Source organism: Dendrobates tinctorius, unplaced genomic scaffold, assembly GCF_039654945.1.
Source record: "Dendrobates tinctorius isolate UK_male_01 unplaced genomic scaffold, ASM3965494v1 ptg000230l, whole genome shotgun sequence".
NCBI lineage: Eukaryota > Metazoa > Chordata > Amphibia > Anura > Dendrobatidae > Dendrobates > Dendrobates tinctorius.
Window position 1 is genome coordinate 12,444,462 of NW_027361897.1, and position 19,854 is coordinate 12,464,315.

At 40.7% G+C, this 19,854-nt stretch overlaps 1 protein-coding gene across 1 annotated transcript; it reads right to left on the reverse strand.

Annotated features, from left to right (window-relative positions):
- FFAR4 (free fatty acid receptor 4) lies at positions 1–19,110 on the reverse strand. Its single transcript, XM_073555836.1, has 4 exons — positions 18,473–19,110; positions 11,770–11,772; positions 3,107–3,235; positions 1–2,100 (listed from the first exon to the last, which is right to left on the reverse strand). The coding sequence occupies exons 1-4, from the start codon at positions 18,992–18,994 to the stop codon at positions 1,708–1,710; spliced, it is 1,047 nt and encodes a 348-aa protein (XP_073411937.1). The 5' UTR covers positions 18,995–19,110; the 3' UTR covers positions 1–1,707.
- Positions 19,111–19,854: the final 744 nt, after the last annotated feature.

Sequence of the window (19,854 nt, forward strand, 5' to 3'; positions counted from 1 at the left end):
AAATAGACAGTATTTTATTTTTATTTAGACATGTATAAACCACACAAAAGATAAAAACATTAAAAAGTCACACATGTGACTTAGCAAACACATAACTGGCTCGCAATAGAGCCTTCACCCTAGAGGTATACTCCACAGAGGACCTGCCTGTATAAACAGCATACCAAAAGGTCCCTACATGGCCAATGATAATATTGTGTCTCTCCCTTTCTCTCCCTTTCAGATCAAGACTACATCTTATTTTAATTGCAGATCACGCTTTGTTATCTATGCGCTTATATGCCCGTGTCCAAAGGTTTACGTGGGTCAGACCTCTCAAGAATTGAGGAGGCGGATGCAGCAACACTTTTCAAATATCACTACGGCTAAAAAGGATCGAGAAAAGGGCAACACGCTTACATCAGTTGCCTCACATTACCTTGTGACACACAACTCACAATGGCATGGAACAAGAATTCTAGGATTGGAATCTGTGCAACCAGACATCAGGGGTGGTGACATCACATTGGAGCTCCTTAGACGAGAATCCAAATGGATCTTTAATTTGAACTCTTTAGCCCCTGTCGGCTTAAACGAAGATCTGTTATTCACAGGATTCTATAAGCAGAATTGACTTCTTCTTTCAAGAGTGTTACACTTGAGGACTGTCGGATTATTTGAAGTATTGGGTATTGCTCTACCTTTTGGTGTTCTTTTTTGGGGTGTTTTGTGTACCTCATGATTTTTTTCACACCTATATAAACAGCATACCAGCTTTGTTCATACATTTTCTTGTATTGTTGTATTTTAAGATTATTTTACCATCCATCGCCTCAGGTCACTTCTTGGTTACTCTTACATTGTGTACAATCCACCCTTTGTCCCCGGCTTTATCGGTGTACTTTGTGTAGTAGTGCCCTGGTTATCTGGATCACTGGGGTGCATCCCCTGCGCTGTGGACCCACCACAGGCCACTATACACTGCGACCATGCCTCTGTATCTATATCAACCTCCTATGGTTATGAGTTTTTTTGAGGCATTCAAAAACCAAAAATTTATCAAATGGAAACCAGTTCAGGAAATGTTCCATTTTGGTACGTTTTTATATGAGGTTTTCCAATCTTGAAGAGTTTTCAAAGAGTTTTTCTGTCTCAAGTGTGTGTTGCAGCTTTTGATTGGACAGTGCCTAGTTTGGAGAGTTTTTCATGCATTAAGTGTTTCTATGCAAACATTGTCTAAGAGTTCTTGATATAATTGTTGATTTGAAAGTGCAGATTTTTCAAAAATAACATTCTTCTGCTTGCAAACCTTGCAGGTCCATGGTGTGAATGGTGCAGAATGGCAGGAAATGAGTAGACCAACAGGTATCAGTCATCAGATCAAACAGGAGAGCAGGGCAACATTAAGAGAAAGTAGAGTTTTTAAGAACACCCAAAAAGTTGATGTTTTTGACCTGAAGAAGAATATGTCACCTGAAACATCTCATTACAGGCAGCAAAAAATGAAGCGTAGCCTCAGTTATATATACAATGATGACTACTCTATGGTCAAAGAATATAAGGTTGCTCAATTCTGAGGGGTAGTTTGCCGCATTGTAACATTTGCGGGAGAGGGTCCAGTTTTGCCATCATATCAATCTGAGCTTAGTACTTAGAAAACTCATGAAACTTAAGAGCAACAATGGGATGCAATATTCTTATTTTCTAGAGTACTTTTCTGCAAGACATTTATTTGCTATCCATTGTACCATTCTGATTGCCATTCCGTTTATTTGTGGTCTCTGTGTCCACATTGTCCTCAGGGTTTCCGCAAAATAGGACCCTCCACCACTTCTGTTTGAGTAAATTGATGTTGTACAGAATTGGATTTACTATTGAATTGCAAAATGTAAACAGCAGAATCCAGAAGAAAACCGTCTCCGATAAGATGAACTTCTTTGTTAGGTTATGAACAAGAAGCAAAAGGACAATTATAAATACGGGTGTCCACATGATAAAAAAAGAGATCATAAGAGTGAAGAGAGTTCTGAACAGTTTGTAGTCTCGCTGAGATACGCGGTACTGGTGGACTTCAGAATAAGCCGTACTGCTGATCATCCGCTCCCTGATATCCTTTGTGATCTTCAAAAAAATACAAAATTTATCAATTTGTTAATTGTAATATAAATGTATACAGTTCCATGGCAATATGGGCATCCATTCCCCTTTTAATTCATCCCATGATCATTAGTCACAGTGATAGTGTGACACAACAATGTCATGCAATCCCCAGGACAGCCAGCGCTGACAAACCAGGAACGGCGCCGACACAGCAGTTGAGTATAGGGATTATTTTTTTTCTGGGGAAAAACATAGGGATTGAGATGGGGCTGTCCAAGCAGTGGCCAACACCTTTACTCCAACTGCTTGGCGCAGAAAAGTGACTATACATTTGTCATGTGACCTCTTTTTGCCTCCTGCAGCTTCCTTCAAAAGAGACTGGCATTTCAGTCCTCCTGCCTGCATGATGGCCACCGCAATGGCTTAGGAAGCAACTGAGTCTAATTTTTGCCTCCATAGCACAGGAAAGGTAGAGGAGGTAAGGTTCAGGCTTACCACTATTCTCCCTTCTTGACTGTGTTGGTCATCTTGACTGCAGGAGAATTAGAACACTGGTGTTAGTGGAGGCAAAGGAAGGACACCAGTTAAGATGACTATACAAATTTAGCACAACATCTATGCTGATTTAAAGCAATTGAGCTGTCACTAAAGCAGGAGGAGGTGGCACTGGTTAGAGAATAGAGCCGAAGTGACGGAGGCTCCAGAATTACAAATAGGTCTTCAACCTCATCAATTCAGATGCTGATTTCTCAGTAATGGAGGACCAGACTGGCCATGTAACGTTATTGCTGGACTTGTCTTTGAAAGTATGCACATATAAATAGTTTTCAGTGTGAAATCTTGTTGACAGGTTTTCTTTAAGTGCTTTGCAATCTACTGTATAGAGAACATCTCCCGCTGCTCTAAAACATACACAATCTAATAGGCTTCCCAAAAAATTGCCCACTCTGATAGCATTTATGCATAAGCTTTATAACTTTAAATTTCCAAAAGTAGTTATAAATAAAAATATTAACAATTTCCTTACCTTGAAGATCTTTGTGTAGCTGACAATAATACTTAATCCTGGTATCAAGAAGTCCAAAAATATGAATGAAATATCCCATGCAATTTCTTCTGCAACTGTTGGCCAAATAAGAGTACAGACATGGACATCCTGATGGGCACAAAATAATATGAGAGAATTGTAGATCAAGTACTATTCTCATTAGGTTGTACAAGTGAACATACATAGGTTCTCTAATAATGGCAGCTTCGAATACATGTTTGATGGCCAAACCGTTATCAACATGACTTTTTTTCTAGATATACTATGACAATTGAGGTTTGCAAAGTGTAGCCATCATGCACAATTAGGGAAGGTGCAGACGACTGTTCATTCTCACATCTGAAAGAATCGGGTCAATTATGGGGTCATAGTGTGATCTGATTTGCTCAGATGAAGAGAAGACAGAGAAAAAAATGTCTCCATTCTGTCAATCCGTGGAAATCGGACTGTTCTCAGATGTCAGTCTCATGGTTTCCATGGACTCATTGACTTGCATGGTCAAGTGCAATCCAAATATCGGATCAGACTTGGGCATGCCGCGATTTTTTACTTAGACCGACTTGATCTGAGGAATAAAATCTGACATGTGCTCGGCCCCATATAATAGTCCAGTGATTGGTTGCAGCATTGTTGATGTGATTTCACCGCTGCCACTGGTAAGCAATCACCAGTGCTGAGGCATATACGTAGCACTGGACCGAGAAGGGAGAGTAGAGTCTGATTTTATTATATCTAATGCAGGCACGTAGATGGCGTGCAGAAGGGTGAAGCTGGAAAACCAATTTAAATAGTTAATGGCATTTTCCTTATAAATGTGGGTCCCATTTATCTCTAGACACCCATCCCGCCACATTCAGGTAGATAATGAATGGGAGGTGCCTGTGCTTGCACATGCCTCTCTCCATTCCGGGCATGCTTACCATAACTACTAAATATGTGTGTGCCCAAAATAGTTATAATAGGAATATTCTAATCTCTAAGATTGAAGAAGCATTGCTACTGGAGAAGAAAACGTTACGACACCAAGACACCATATATCAGCCTTGGGAGTGTTTATACAAAGCAGTGGTTGCTCTATATGGGTCACCTTGAGGACTTTCTTTCTAATCGACCATTTTTGATAGGTGAAAGTCAAACATAGGTCAAAGGTTTCAAACTAATTTTTAGAACCTAAAATGATCAAAAAAGTTTTCATTCTTGGTTACGTGACAAAAGATCTTACTTCAGTGAAAGCTACTAAGCAAACCCCATATTTATCTCTGTTTATGTTACTCTGGTCATTGTGGGCCTGGAGACCTACAAGAGGAGAATCACAAAGCCGATAATGAGTTTACAGGAAACCAGAGCTGAATAGCAGGCTGATTACCGGGAGCTGTGCGCTCAATGAGACTTGTGGTTACTGCGGACTACAGCTGTATTTCTTACTCTAAGATAATTAACCCACAATGTCCACAGAGCTTGTGACATATCATTTAGATACCAAAAATATAAGATATGAGTCATTTCAAGGTTCCCCCAAAAAAGTACCTAGTACTGGATTCCTCATTTTTATTTCTTGAAGTTGAAAGTGATTCAGAAATCTTATCCTAAAAAGAACCAGAGCTACCTAATCCTGCAGCCATACGTCCATGTGTCCCTGGCTCTAATGTACAAAATTAATGTGTAAAATGGTAATGGAAGCTGGAGCAGGTTCAGCTGAGACATCACCTACTGTAATTGGTGAATCGTGTATTATCAGGTGCTACCTGTCATTGTTATCCTGCCTCTGCTGATGAGGAGCCTGCTGAAAACTACAGGAAGTCCAAAGTGGCCCTAGTGGCCACAGTGAAAATTGCAAGATTATTATATGAGGTCATACTGTATATATATGTATATAGAAAGGTAATTGTCTATTCTTTGAATTAAGACCCCGATTCATTATTTGCGTTTTCTAAATCACTTTTCTTTTTTGTGTTGTGGTATTAGTTTTTTGCCTTTTTTTTGTAGCCAAATTCATCAAAAAAAAACAAAACACACAGTTCATGAATATTATGCAAAGTAAAAAATTGTCGTCTTTAATTGTTTTTCCAATTCTTCAGCGCAAAAGTCACACCTACTGCAAAATGGCACAAAAATCACACCCCAAATACCTGCTTATTCAAAAACACTGAAGAGGGGGGGGGACTGGAATATATTTGTGCCAAATTTTGTACAGGGATTTTGAACAAGTACACAGCAGCGAACAACAGCAGAGAATCATGATTAGGAGACCTGACATGAAAGCTGTAGAGCTGGTGATTTATAACTGCATCTCTTCAGAAGATGAAAGGGTGATAAGCAGCTAACTGCTGTATAGAAATCAGTGGGCAGGAGAGAACTGCTTGGGTTGTTAAGTGGTAACTCCACTCCTAGAATTTAGCTACTGTGCACTCTTGGCCAGGGTCTTGAAGGCCAAGCGCCATGGAAACAAGCTGTACACTATAAAAGATAAAAGCTCTCACTGCAAGAGAATGACAGTAAATAGAATAAGTAAGACAAAGACTAAGCCTATTTTAGTGCATAACATCAATCGTGCTAGAGAACCTTCGCTAAAAGCAATAGCAAAAAGTTGCAAATATGGCACGCAGCTTTTTTTTACTCAACTTTTTGCAGACAAAACATTATTGAAAATGCCTTGATACATTCCTCAAATTGAAGCATGGAGACTTCATAAAGCTTTGTTAACAAAGAGACTGGAACACAGAGAGACACAGTACAACAATCGTGAAAAAATACTCTGCTGTAAAAAAAATTCCAACAATGAAGAGCAAGTGCTAGTGAAAAGATGATAACAAAACAGGGTATTTAGTTCATACATTTTTTGCAAAAAATGTACGTTAAGCCGCTCCACCACCGCCAAGGTATACCCATCAGAGCAGTCCTATCCAATGTATTTAAAACCTGATCGTGTGAACAGTACCTATATGAGCAGGATTCAGAGAGGCAATGTCGGATGTGGGCTTGCTGTGTGAGATGGCTTTATAAGTGCATGGCTCACATGGGAGGGGTGGAAACCTCCCAAAGACTCGCAAAAGCAAGAAAACAATTGAATAAAAACGAACGCATGGGCCATGCACATGCAGTGAATCTTTGTTAACAAAGATTAGCAGAAAAACACAAATAAATGTCTAGACTAAAGTGAATCTCTAAAAGGTGATCTAGTTTTAGGGAAGTCTAGGCCACATCTAGGTCAATGACTAAGTTATTTTTTTTCCCCCAGACATAGAATAATTACATTCCTCAACACTGAAATTGCAATATTAAGAAGGAAAAGTAGTGAAATTATGAAATCACAGAATCGATAGACACGTTACTGTTATACAAATTATGAAAAAATAGAAGCAAAAGTTTAAAAATATCTTGATTTATTCAGTATGAGGGCCATGTGCAGAAATGTCCACACTTACAACCTTGGCTGCTATCAATGAGGTTATTATTGGTTGGCCGAAGTATATTCTGCTACGTTCAATGCACTTTAGCACAGAAATTATCAAGATCCGCTGCTGGCTGCTCCCTTTGCAATGGTCACCCAATAACGCCCCAGATGTGCTCAATGGGAGACAAGTCAGGAGACTCTGCGGGCCATGGTAGCACGTTTAGGCCACGCAGGCTGCTCACATGCCATGTTGAGAAACAACTCCTGGGACACTTTCACACTTCCTTGTGACACGTGGTCTCAAGACCAATCTCTGACTATCATTGTGTCCAAGACAAAATCAGGACTTATCGCTAAAGAGAATATACATCCATTCCAGCCTTCATTGCTGTCTTTCCCTGCACCATGATAGCCAATGTGAGGTCAATGGACACCTGTACATCTAGCTTGTAGCCAGTGTCATGTGAACGCCTTCTGATTGTGTGTAGACATTGTTTGATGCTTAAGGCTTTGTATGTGACGTCTAATTTCACTTGCTGTACAGAATAGATCACTATGCTCCATTCTTCGAATCTGACAAGTCCACGTGGACAACACCATGAAGAGGCCTCTATTTGGGAAGGTCACACCAGTCCTACTCCTGGGATTATGATGAAGGGTGGTTAAATGTATGGTAGCCAGACCCCTCTAGTCGTCATTCCAGGTACACTAACAGCTCGGTGTTACATTGATTATATCATGGAACCAGTGGTGCCACCATTTCTCCAGTTTTCCAGCATCTGTTTTTCAAAAAGGCAATGCCAAGCCACATGTAGGTCTCGCCTACATGGCCTTATTGTGCTACAATGACCTACAGAGTCTCCAGACTTGTCTATCTTGAAGCACATGTGGAATGTTATTGGTCGGCAATTGCAAGGGAAGCTGCCAACAGCGGATTTTGATGATTTGCCCAAGTGCATTTAGGGTGGCAGAACATTCCTCAAACAACCATTATTAACCTCAAGGATAGCAACCCCAGCATATTAGTGCGTGTGTTTCTGCTCATGGTGCTTATAGAGTCAATACCGAATAAATCAAGATGTTCTGAAAATTTTGATTCCATTTTTTCATTGATCGAGTGATTTTTATAATTCTATAACTTTTCCTACTTTAGGAATGATTTTAGAGAGCATCAGTCATCTGACAGCTAAATATTTTAGGGTAAACATTAGATTCCCTTTTTTAGGGATCAGTTGTGGTCCAGACACCTTCGAACCAACCTCATTATCAGGGAGAGGATACAATCCATGGCTGGTCAGATGCTTCCAAGTATCTAGGAGGGCTCAAGCAGACTCATTTTTATAGATGCCCCAATATAGAATATGAAGTATCAGATGTTTCTTAAAAGTGTCAGCAAGTTAGCAGAATTGTAGGTTCCAAGACAGGAAAGTCAGGATATAGATTTCAAGATAGGAGGATCCTTTCAACGTTTACAAAACATCTAATATCTCAGAATAAAATAAACTCAACAGCCAAATAGCAAGATGTAAAGTGTCTCAGTACAAACAGTAGATTGGAATTCAGTAATTTAGCAGCTTTTGTTGATTTGTGTACAGGAGGGTTGAAAAACATTTTGTTAAAAAAGATTTTTTAAAAATTAGGCTCATTAGAATTCTTTTCAACAGATCAGGTAGTCCTAGTAGCTACTTTCAATAATGTGAAAACCTCCTTAATGAGCTTTAATTAGTTCTGTGGCCAGATTCACTTAGAATGCGACATGTTCTATTAGTTATCGAACATTCCACAAATGATGTGTTAGGCAACCAGGAAGTGTGCACGGTAGGGAAAAGGGCCTTTTCTGTAATTGGTAGGAGTTAAAACAAAAACTAAGGCATGGTTGCCGGAGTCAGGAATGAAGGGTGAAGAACAGGAAGGAGGTGTCATTCAATGCACTGCTGAAGAAAGCTTGAGGTCAAGGTGAAATCAATAGTATTTAATTGTAGAAGTTTGCAGGTCTATGCATTTCAAGGCCTCACACGACCTCTTCATCAGGACAAAAACCTAAAACAGGTTATCCTGACATCATGTTTGATATTACACTTGCCACGAAAGGTCCAGGCAAACATATGCCGAAGAAGTATACCTTTTCAATAATGCTGGGTATGGAGAAAAAAGGACATCTCTATGGGATGTTTAGCTATGAAATGGACACAACAACATATGCTCCCTCAAAGGAATGTGCACAAGAGATCCAACCATTGCTCTTACCACCGTTCGACCCACCTTCCCTGTGTGTCCTCTGGCAATTTAATGCCTACATAAGAAAATATAACAATTTATGTGAAAGGGAAGTGTTTACTCTTTTGCTTTATGGCCTTTTCCCATGTGATATGACCTTTCAGGTGATTTATATAGAAGATGTTATCATGCTAAGTTAAAGAGAACTGATTAGAAGATACAACAGAAGCTCGGCACACAGTCCAGCTCTTCCGGCATGTGGGTAATGCCTGCAACTGTGAAATCTAAAGATCTGTGTGACGAATGTGGAAGAAAAATAACGCTAAAATAAACCCATTTTTCATGAGTCATTATTGAGAGCTTCTGGACCTGTAAATGGATTTATATGTCTTGTATGTGTACTGGGAGTGCAACTCCTTACTAAGCAAATAAACGTTCTGAAAAGGAGAACCCTCAAGCTGTGTGTGACTTGGCACCATGACAGAGTTTCGTGCATGTCGGTATCAGTGAATATGTCTTGTTTCCTGAAATCCGACATATTGGTAATCCAAGTGGCATGAAGAGCGCCAGCACTTACGGTAACTGTTTTAGGAATTTCATTAAGTTTACCGTCCACATCAGGGAAACTGCACAAAGGAGTAGAGTATCCCGTAGATGTGGCCACACACAACCCATATTGAAAGTTGAAAGGTGCCTACAATGAGATGATGTCATAGGATCCGTATTTAACTGATGAAAATGATGGAGTGGTGATGTAGAAGAAGAATTATAAACTCTAGGTACCCAGAACAGTATCCATCAGGTCTGTTTTATGGTAAAATCTGTAGAATCCAATGTTCTAGAGCTTGTCTTGTTTCTGACAAACCCTCTTACAATTAAAGTCATCAGAGAGATTGGCTGATCGCTGGAGATCTGACTTCAAGTAATCATGGGAATCTGCTACTGGTCATACATTAGATGATGATGATCATTCAAAATGGTGGAATATCAATACATGGGCAAGCTAGATCATCGAGAATCCACTAATGACCCTATGCAGCCCTTCGTAAGTCATAAAAAGTCCAGACCAGACAAAAATTCTGTGTGGATAGATCGTTCGGTGAGCATATACTATCACCGTTATCGGCAGCACATCTCCTGCTTACATGGTGCAATGTGCTATCGACAATGATGATTTTAATGCTGGCATGAACTATTCAATAACGCTTGTTTTTTGGGCGATTGCCTACATGTTTATACAATCTTATAATCAGGAACCAGAGTTCTGATGGTCTGAACAAGCTTTTACTGTCCCGCTACTTAGAGGCTCTTTGGAAAACAATTTTACTGCTTCAGTGCATCTAAAATGAACTGTGAAGTAACATCACAAATGGTATTGGAAAAAAAATGTTGCTTTTATGAATATCTATGGTCTCCGTGGTTATAGACTACATAACTCTTTGTGTAGGCTGATCCCACAGTCATTGTCATTCACACGCTCTGTTTTTCTCTCTCTATGTACAAGAAGGAAAAATTGCAGAAAGCACCAAGAATAAGTTTGTTTTATGAAGTTTAAGTAATAAATAATACATCACGGCCAAGACTTTCGGCTCAGTGGAGTGGCTTTTTTTCTGGAAGTACTTTAATGGCTCCCAAATTATTAGTTGGATAACATTACTGTATTTTATGCCCAACGTTAAGCTTTATCTCAACAGAACGTACTCCCCATTTGTTTCCGAATGAGGCCGTGATGCCCCCTATCTCCATTATTGTTTTCAGGGGCTATATCTGCATTAGACAGGATAGACTTTATTCCGTTATTATAATAGGCCAAAATAATAACAAATTAGGTATGTATAATGGTTGGACATACCATTCCAGCAACCTGTATAGGGGTCTAAGATGTAAGGGGGCTCGCCACCATCTGAAAAAGAGGTGGAATTTTGCATTGTGAGGAGCAATTGGACTGCAAAGGGCCCATATAAAGTTCTTGTACAGGGGTCTTCTACTGTCTGTCACCACTCCTGGTACGTATGCTGATGACTTTATTTTATTATAAGATCCTTCTTCTTCCTTAACCCGTGTTATTAACAGGATTTCAGGTTTACGCAAAAAGGGCAACATTTTCACTAATAGGAAAGGAGTAAAAGAATTGATAGCCCAGGTAAACTATGCGAAGTAATCTAGGCAGGAAGAATAATGTTTTCCTATGGAATAATACTATTACTCATCTCCAATGAACCATGCAGAGTATATGCATTTATCTGACTCTGTGTTTGTTTGGTCCTTGGTCGGATGTAATTCATGCATATATCTCGTCAAAACATGTCGATCTACGTTCTGTTTCCTGCATCATTTTACTATGAAAGTTTGTGGTCGATTATCCTGTAAACAGTCTTCAAAGTCCATTTCTTTCCATGCGTCCATCTGCTTGACTATTTTGACAGTTTAGTACTCTATGTGCAGCAGTGCCCTCAGTCCAGTCTATAAGATACATCTGTATTCTTTGTGATCTTTGGTCATTCCGGTCCATGTAGACATAATATACGTAGTACTTTACAGATGTGATGGCTGTACTCTAGTGCACATGTCTAGCAGACTCTCCTTATATAATGCTTAGTCAGTATTAGAGCTAGACTGTATACTGAAAAAACCATCCCAATACCGTTACATCAACCTAAATTGAACGTGCCAGCTGCTTCATGCTGCCCGACACATGGGCAGCAGGAATCAGAGACTGGCTCCTGCATTATGGTGACTTTCAGAGAAAACCAGCTGGAAGCTTGGCAGGGGACGAGATAGCATGTCCAAGAGGAAAGTCCCATTGATTTCTCCCTGTCCACTTAGTTAGACTGACAGCTCTCTCCCTAGGTGTGTATAGGAACAACACATTGCATGAGAGATCTGGGCATGGATTTTTGTGGGGAGGTTGTATTGATTTGCAGTTATCCACAACTGTCCACTTATCCACAAGTCCATAAAGTTCAACCTATAATCCAACACGTTGATCCAGAGGAAGGCAAAAAACCCATGAAGTAAATCCTAATTTAACCATCTTAGGGGAAAAATTCCTTGCAGACTTCACATCACCTTCTAAATCACATATAGAACGTATATATGCAAATTGCCTCTTCAGAGAGGAAGAGGACTAGAACTCTATAGCGCCACCTGTTTGCCTTGCAATATGACTTAGAATAAAAGCTAAATCAGAATCTCAATTAGCAGACAGTGTTTTGGTGTATTGCCTCTCAGCAGTGCAAAGCATGAGATCTGATTTGGCTAGGTGAGGCTCTGGACTGAGGTCTTAGGGGTTACGCTTCTTCTTTTGGAGAGTGACGTACCGGCCCTGGCATGCCAATGTAAGGAGGCTTATTCGCCATGTAATGCTCCTCTGGGAAATTATATTAAAATTGCCTCTTTAGAGAGAAAGAGGACTAAAACTCTATGGCGCCATCCATTGGAAACAGCAATCCTACAATGGCTGGTACGTCACTCTCCCTCTTAGATCTCAGTCCAGAGCCTTTAAGGCAAATCAGAGCTCATACTTTGCACTGACGATGGTCAATACCCTGAAACACTGTGTCTGCAAACTGATATTTTGATTTGGCTTTTATCCTAAGTCATATTGAAAGACTTGTTAATGGGTCGATAGTGACTTTAGGATTGCTGCTTCCAGCAGGTGGCGCTATAAAGTTCTAGTCCTCTTACTCTCTGAAGAGGCAATTTCCATATTTAATATCCTAGAGGAGCAATGTACGCCGAATAAACCTCCTTACATTGGCATGACAGGTCCAGTATGTCACTCTCCACAAGAAGAAATAATACCTATATGGAAGGTACTGTAAAAAAGGAACTATTTTTTTTCTATACCTTCATTACTGTCACGTGTCAGGTACATTTACTTATATGCAAATAGAAATGTCTTTTTGCCTTACGGTGGAACCAGATTTGTATATAGGTAACAGATCTTTACATATTGGTCTGGACATCTGAGTAGACATGTTACCAAAATGCAAACTTAGAAGACCGGCTCCTCATAACAAATGTGCTAATAGATTATGGTCAGTGGAAATCTAAGTAAAAACAGGGGTAGTACAGAGAAAATTTAGGAAAATCACATAATGCATATTGTGGAGACATCTAACATGTCTACTTCATACCACGCAAAGTGAAAACAACTTCTATAAATAGGAAGTAAACAAAAAGTCGCCTTCCAGAGTATGGATGTATAAGAAAAACAAAAATTCTAACCAAAAAATAGATGCATAATATACAAGTGCTTCTCACTAAATTAGATCATCAAAAAGTAAATTTATTTCAGTTCTCCAATCCAAAAAGTGAAACTCGTATATTATATAGAGCAGATCTGGGCAAAGTGTGGCCACGGGTCACATCCGGCCCTCTGGCTGTATATGTCCGGCCCGCGGACCGAGACAGCAGTGGGGCTGGAAGCCTGAGGTCCGCGGGCCGCACGATGCCCGCCCGCTCGCTGTCTCCCACAGTCAGCATTGGTGGAGGAGGGGCCTCTGGCCATTTCCTCCACCAATCAGCGTGTGAAACAGCTGATGCGATGACATCATCTCATCACTTCAGCTGTGTACCACCGGAGAGTCAGAGCTCCAGAGGCAAAAGCAGGGCACCTGGGAACGGGACCAAGGTGAGTATGTGGTATTTTTTTTCTTTCATGTGTATGAATATGTGGGTGACTATGGGGATTCTATGTGGGTGAATATGGGGATTCTATGGGGGTGAACATTGGGATTCTTTGGGGGTGACATGCAGCACATGGGGATTCTATGGGGGTGACATGCAGCACATGGGGATTCTATGGGGGTGACATGCAGCACATGGGGATTCTATGGGGGTGACATGCAGCACATGGGGAGGCTATGGGAAGGCTGTATACTGTCATGCAGTATATAGGGAGGCCATGTGGGGCTCATGCAATATATAGGGAGGCTGTGTGGGGCCTCATTCAGTATATGGAGAGACTGTAGGGCTCATGCTGTATATAAGAAGGCTGTGTGGGGCTCATGCAGTATATAGGGAGGCTATGTGAGGCTCATGCTGTATAAGGAGCTGTGGGGGGGTTTAAAGATATATAGGGGGTGCCAGCATACTTAATTCTGCTCAATATTAAGTGATACAATTAATATTAATAAATTAATATTGAGTAGAATTAATTTCAAGCTATTCGTTTGGCCCTCCACAACAGTCATGGTCCCTCATGTGGCCCCTCAGGAAAATTAATTGCCCACCCCTGATATAGAGTTCTTACAATCAGAGTGATCTATTTCGAGTGTTTATTTCTGTTAATGTTGATGAATGTTGCTTACAGCTAATGAAAACCCAAAAGTCATTATCTCAGTAAATTAGAAAACTTTATAACACCAGCTTGAAAAGTGATTTTAAAATCCGAAATGTTGGCCTACTGAAATGTATGTTCAGTAAATGCACTCAATACTTGGTCGGGTCTCCTTTTGCATCAATTACTGCATCAATGCGGCGTGGCAAGGAGGCGATCAGCCTGTGGCACTGCTGAGGGGTTATGGAAGCCCAGGTTGCTTTTATAGCAGCCTTCAGCTCGTCTGCATTGTTGGGTCTGGTGTCTCTCATCTTCCTCTTGACAATACCCCATAGATTCTCTGTCGGATTAAGGTCAGGCAAGTTTGCTGCCAATCAAGCACAGTGATACTGTTGTTTTTACACCAGGTATTGGTACTTTTTACAGTGTGGACAGGAATCAAGTCCTGCTGGAGAATCAAATTTACATCTCCAAAAAGTTTGTCGGCAGAGGGAAGCATGAAGTGCTCTAAAATTTCCTGGTAGACGGCTGCACTGAGTTTGGTCTTCACAAAACACAGTGGACCCATACTAGCAGATGACATGGCTCCCCAAACCATGACTGATTGTGGAAACTTCAAACTAGACCTCAAGCAGCTTGGATTGTGGCCTCTCCACTCTTCCTCCAGACTCTGGGACCTTGATTTCCAAATGAAAAGCAAAATTTACTTTCATCTGAGAACAACACCTTGGACCCCTGAGCAACAGTCCAGTTCTTTTTCTCCTTCGCCCAGGTAAGACGCTTCTGGCGTAGCCTATTGGTCATGAGTGGCTTGACACAAGGAATGTGACACTTGTAGCCCATGTCCTGGATACGTCTGTGTGTGGTGGCACTTGAAGCAATGCCTCCAGCAGCAGTCCACTCCTTGTGAATCTCCCCCACATTTTTAAATGGCCTTTCTTTAACAATCCTTTCAAGGCTGCGGTTATCCCGGTTGCTTGTGCAACTTTTTCTACCACACATTTTCCTTCCACTCAACTTTCCATTAATATGCTTGGATACAGCACTCTGAATAGCCGGCTTCTTTAGCAATGACCTTTTGTGGCTTACCCTCCTTGTGGAGTGTGTCACTGATTGCCTTCTGGACATCTGTCAAGTCAGCAGTCTTCCCCATGATTGTGGAGCTACTGAAACAGACTAAGCAACCTTTTTAAACGCTAAGGAAGCATTTGCAGGTGTTTCTTTGTTAATTATTCTAATCTACTGAGGTAATGACTTTTTGGTTTTCATTGGCTGTAAGCCATAATCATCAACATTAGCAGAAATAAACACTTGGAATAGATCACTCTGTGTGTAATGACTCTATATAATATATGAGTTTCACTTTTTGCACTGAAAAACTGAAATAAATTAACTTTTTGACGATATTCTAATTTAGTGAGAAGCACTTGTAATAGAAACTAACTTGTGAATTTTCCTTATGTGACAAGGTCAGGAGCAGTACAAATTCCAAAGAATTCCATCCGCAATAATTTTGTCATCCTTCATAATATGGGCCATTGTTGAGCCTTTCATTGCAGGATGATGTCTAATCTACTCTGCATAATGACCTTTCTACACATTCAGTTGGCCTCATTTTCTGGTGAATGCTGGTGCAATGTCTGTCCCAGGTAGGCTTTAAGATTGGAGGGATGGAGCAGAAACAACTAGGTACAACTTGTACCTACTTGAGATAGTCTAGCAATGGTGTCTATAAACTATACAAGTGCTGAGGGCCCCGTTACACATAGCAATCTCGCTAGCGAGATCGCTGCTGAGTCACAACTTTTGTGACACAACAGCGATCTCACCAGCGACATCGCTGTGTGTGACAGCGATCAGCGACCGGCCCCCCTGCCGGTATCGCTGACCTCTGCAAGAAACCTCTGGACATATTTTTCGTCGCTGATCTCCCGCTGGCCAGCACGCATCGATGCGTGTGACAGGCTGGAGACCAGCGATCAGCTGTAAAATAATGAAAAAAAATATTGTTGTTATTCTCACTTTTCGACGTCCCGCGCAGTCTTCCCGCCTCTCTCCACGCTCCCGGTCCCAGTAATCCATTGCAAGAATGACCGCAAGACTTCGCGATCCCGCGAGAACGGACGTCATGGCGGTAATTCTCGCAAAGGATTACTGGGACCGGAGCGTGGAGAGAGGCGGGAATGCTGCACAGGACATCGGAAGGTGAGAATAACAATATTTTTTTATTTTAATTCTATTTTTGACATGAATATGGCATCAGGGCTAACGAACACAGCGATGCCGCACGCGCGGCGTCGCTGTGCTAATCGCTGGTGAAGCTGTCTGTGTGACAGCTCAGCAGCTATCACATAGCGACTTACCAGCGATCCTGACACGTTGATATCGCTGTCGGGATCGCTGGTGAGTCGCTATGTGTGACTCCAGCTTGAGGGTACAGATCTATCTCAGATAAAAAAAATTATGGGAAGCTACAGTCAAAGTAAATAGATGGGAAGATTAAAGCCGTGCCAAAAACTACTGATGATAATGAATAGATTGTGATCGTCCAGGAATAAAAAAAAAAAGTTAAAGAGTTTTAACATAATTGAGTTTTGATCTGCAAGTGATTAAGATTCTAGTGGAAGAGAACTTTACATTTACGTGTAACAGGTCCATCAGTAAGAAGATCAGCCTGCCGGACCATACATTACCGAGACAAACTCGTTATAAGTCAAGCCACCCTACACTGCCAAAGTAATGGAGGTCAAAAACAGATTATGTCAATATGAGATACATGTAGTGAAAAGACAACAATTTGAACCAAAATCAAAGTCACATCGTACATTCTGGTGGTCACCTAAATAATAAATAGTGACATCAAAATAACAGGTTACTACACTGTCAACAGGTCCTACAACCTAAAAAAATTGTCATTCAACTGTACTGGTATTTGCAAATAAAAACAATAAGGTATTGCAGGAAACAATTTTGGGATAGTGTAACACAGGAATATGAAAACCTGATGGTCCTGAAATCTAAGGCTATAACCACAAAGATTTTTTTTTTCTTTTTAACAGATCTATATTAAAAATCTCTTAAAAATTCTCTTTAAAAATGCTTGTAAAAACTCTTCCTATTCCTTTCTATAGGAAATCCACTTTGCTATTTGTATGAGGTTTTTTTAACATTATTTTCCTGAAGAGCTTTTGAAAAAAAAACGCATATCACTCCTTTGAAGAAGATCCTGGAGGAATCCACTCCAAACTAGGCACCCTTCAGTGAAAAGGCTGCACAAAGTACGTCAGAAAAAAAACTCTCCCAAAATGTCTTCAGAAAAATAAAAACTCCCACAAAAATGACTGAAGCGGTTTCTGCTTGAAAATCTCATTGTTTTTTGAACACTTCAAAAAAACTGTCATCATAGTGAAAGTGTGGTAAGGATTAGGCTAGATTCGACTGAAGGTGGATTTGCCATTCAGGCATTCCTAAAAGCAATATGATATGAATTAATGGAGCTTTTAGTGGATTTTATGCGCTGCTTAACATGACACACAATCACTCGTACATCAAGAGATCGCTGCTTTATTCATATTCCAACGCATTTCAAAGTGAAAATCACTTCTTCAGGGTAAATCATCCCCTGAGGAAGAAGTGGTTTTCACTTTGAAACGCGTTGGGAATATGAATAAAGCAGCGATCTTTTGATGTACGAGTGATTGTGTGTCATGTTAAGCAGCGCATAAAATCCACTAAAAGCTCCATTAATTCATATGTTTCTGCGGTCACTGGTTTGACCTGTGGATGTGAGGCAGCTGACTGACAATTCCATGCACTATACCTCTCCTATACCAGGTGAGTAGAATTTTAGTACTGTTCGTACCCTGTTTATCACATAAGACCCTATTTGCGCTTTCTCCGTTCCTACAGTGTGGAATCAGTAAAAGCAATATGATGTCAGCCAACTGGACGCTGGTGGACGCCCAGATTTTTGGAAACAAAAAAAATGTAAAAATTAATCAACCTGATAATAGAGGAAAACTCAAGTATTTATATTAAACAGGTTTTCAAACCCATTCAATATTGAAGGCAGATCAAAAGGGGTATATACGGCTATCATATTATGATGAATATGGCAAGGTTATGAATTACTTTATGATCAGCGAGGATCCAAGTTCTTGCAACCCCACCAATCCTGAAAATAAAAGGGCTGCAGTCCTTGCAAGTCTTTCTTTCCAGGGTCCCACTGCCCAGAAAACCTGAAGCAAAGCTCTATTCAAGTACGATAAATGGGGCTGGATGCTATACCAGGCATAGTCCGGTGGCCGCTGTGTAGGAAAATCAGCGATGCATCCCATTCTTTTAAACCCATTCAATTCTGATTTTTTTTTTTTGTAAAGTCAAATATCTTAAGATTTTGTATTTTAAAAATGGAATAATCATTCTTAAGGTGACTTACCCTATTATTCACCTCCTGCGTTATTACTTTGAAGAAGAGACACATGGGTATGGCCGTCATGGCTGAGAAGACCCAAATGGTCAGAATTCCTACTGCCACCACCTTAACATTACAGGTGGTGGCCTGGGCCAGCTTCATGATACAGATCATCCTCTCCAGACTCACTGCAGACAGGGAAAGGAGGATAACACAACCACTGAGGCAGATGATATAAAAAAGTAGGTGGCAGAAGAAATCACCCAAGATCCAAACCTCCGTCCATCGAATGACCAAGATGAGCGGTATCATGCTGATGAACAGCAAGTCCGAACAGAAGAGGTTCAGAACAAAGCAATTGGCAGTTACCAGTTTCTTCTTTCTGACAAGCAAGACAATGGCGCTGACATTTACAAAGCATGAGAACATGAACACCACGGAGAGGAATATGGTCTCCAACACCTTCATCTGCAGGCTCTTGTCAAACTCGGAGTAAAAATTAAAAAAGGTGAAGTTGCAAATTTCTTCAGACTGACATGATACAATCATGTAGCCCATGATAGATCAGAGGCTAAGACTCACAATAAAAAAAATGATGCACATGAAGAGCGATTACATCCAGCGATGGTCAGGAGGTCTCAGGTATGAAGACCTTCCTATGTCCAAGGCATGGCTAAGGGATAAGGCAGCAGTGGAGTGATGAGCTCCTGCTCTGTGTGGCTTTCTTTAGTCCTCTGGTGCAGCCAGTCGTTTCTCTCTGTGATTTGTAACAAGGAAGTTGCACAGCATTCTTGTAAATATCCACCCATCTAAAACAAAGATGAAGGTGTCGTGGTTCTAGGATGTCTGCTCTCGTATTAGCAAATAATACCCGTGGTTTATAATGTCCTGAGCACAATTTCCACACTGTGACTGTCTCGTAAAAATTGCTTGCGTTCACAAGATAAGAAGATTCTGTGCTTCTATTTCTGATATTGTATCTGCACTTGTCCAATCCACTAACAAACGACTGCTTGGAGGGTTGTGCTTTTAGTAAATATTTTAGCAATTGTCCAAAAAATGAAAAAAATTAAAATTAGCCAACAAAGGCATAGACAAAATACGAATACTTCACCAGCACAAAGTTTACACCGAATTCAGTAGAGATCAGCCACATATCTCCCAACCCAAACTCAACCGCCCTGTAGGCATGTATGAGACTGTTCAGTTTGGGTCAGGAGACCCGCAAGCTAGACTAGACATCAGGGCTAATTCTTGCACTATGTTTCACGGATATCTAAATGTATTCATTATAGTTTTCAATAATTGTGTAAAGTTCACTCTTTTCAGCTGAGGAAGACCACCAATCAACATAATTGCTCATTGAGGGAACCATGAATGCCAACACGTACTCTGACACACTGAAGCAGCGCATGATC

What these genes read in the sequence shown, in the direction of transcription:
- FFAR4 (XM_073555836.1), bottom strand. Translation starts at nt 18,994, where the DNA reads ATGGGCTACATGATTGTATCATGTCAGTCTGAAGAAATTTGCAACTTC. An exon ending in GCTACACAAAGATCTTCAAG is followed by an intron (nt 2,101 to 3,106) that starts GTAAGGAAATTG and finishes ATTTTTTTGAAG; the next exon opens with ATCACAAAGGATATCAGGGA.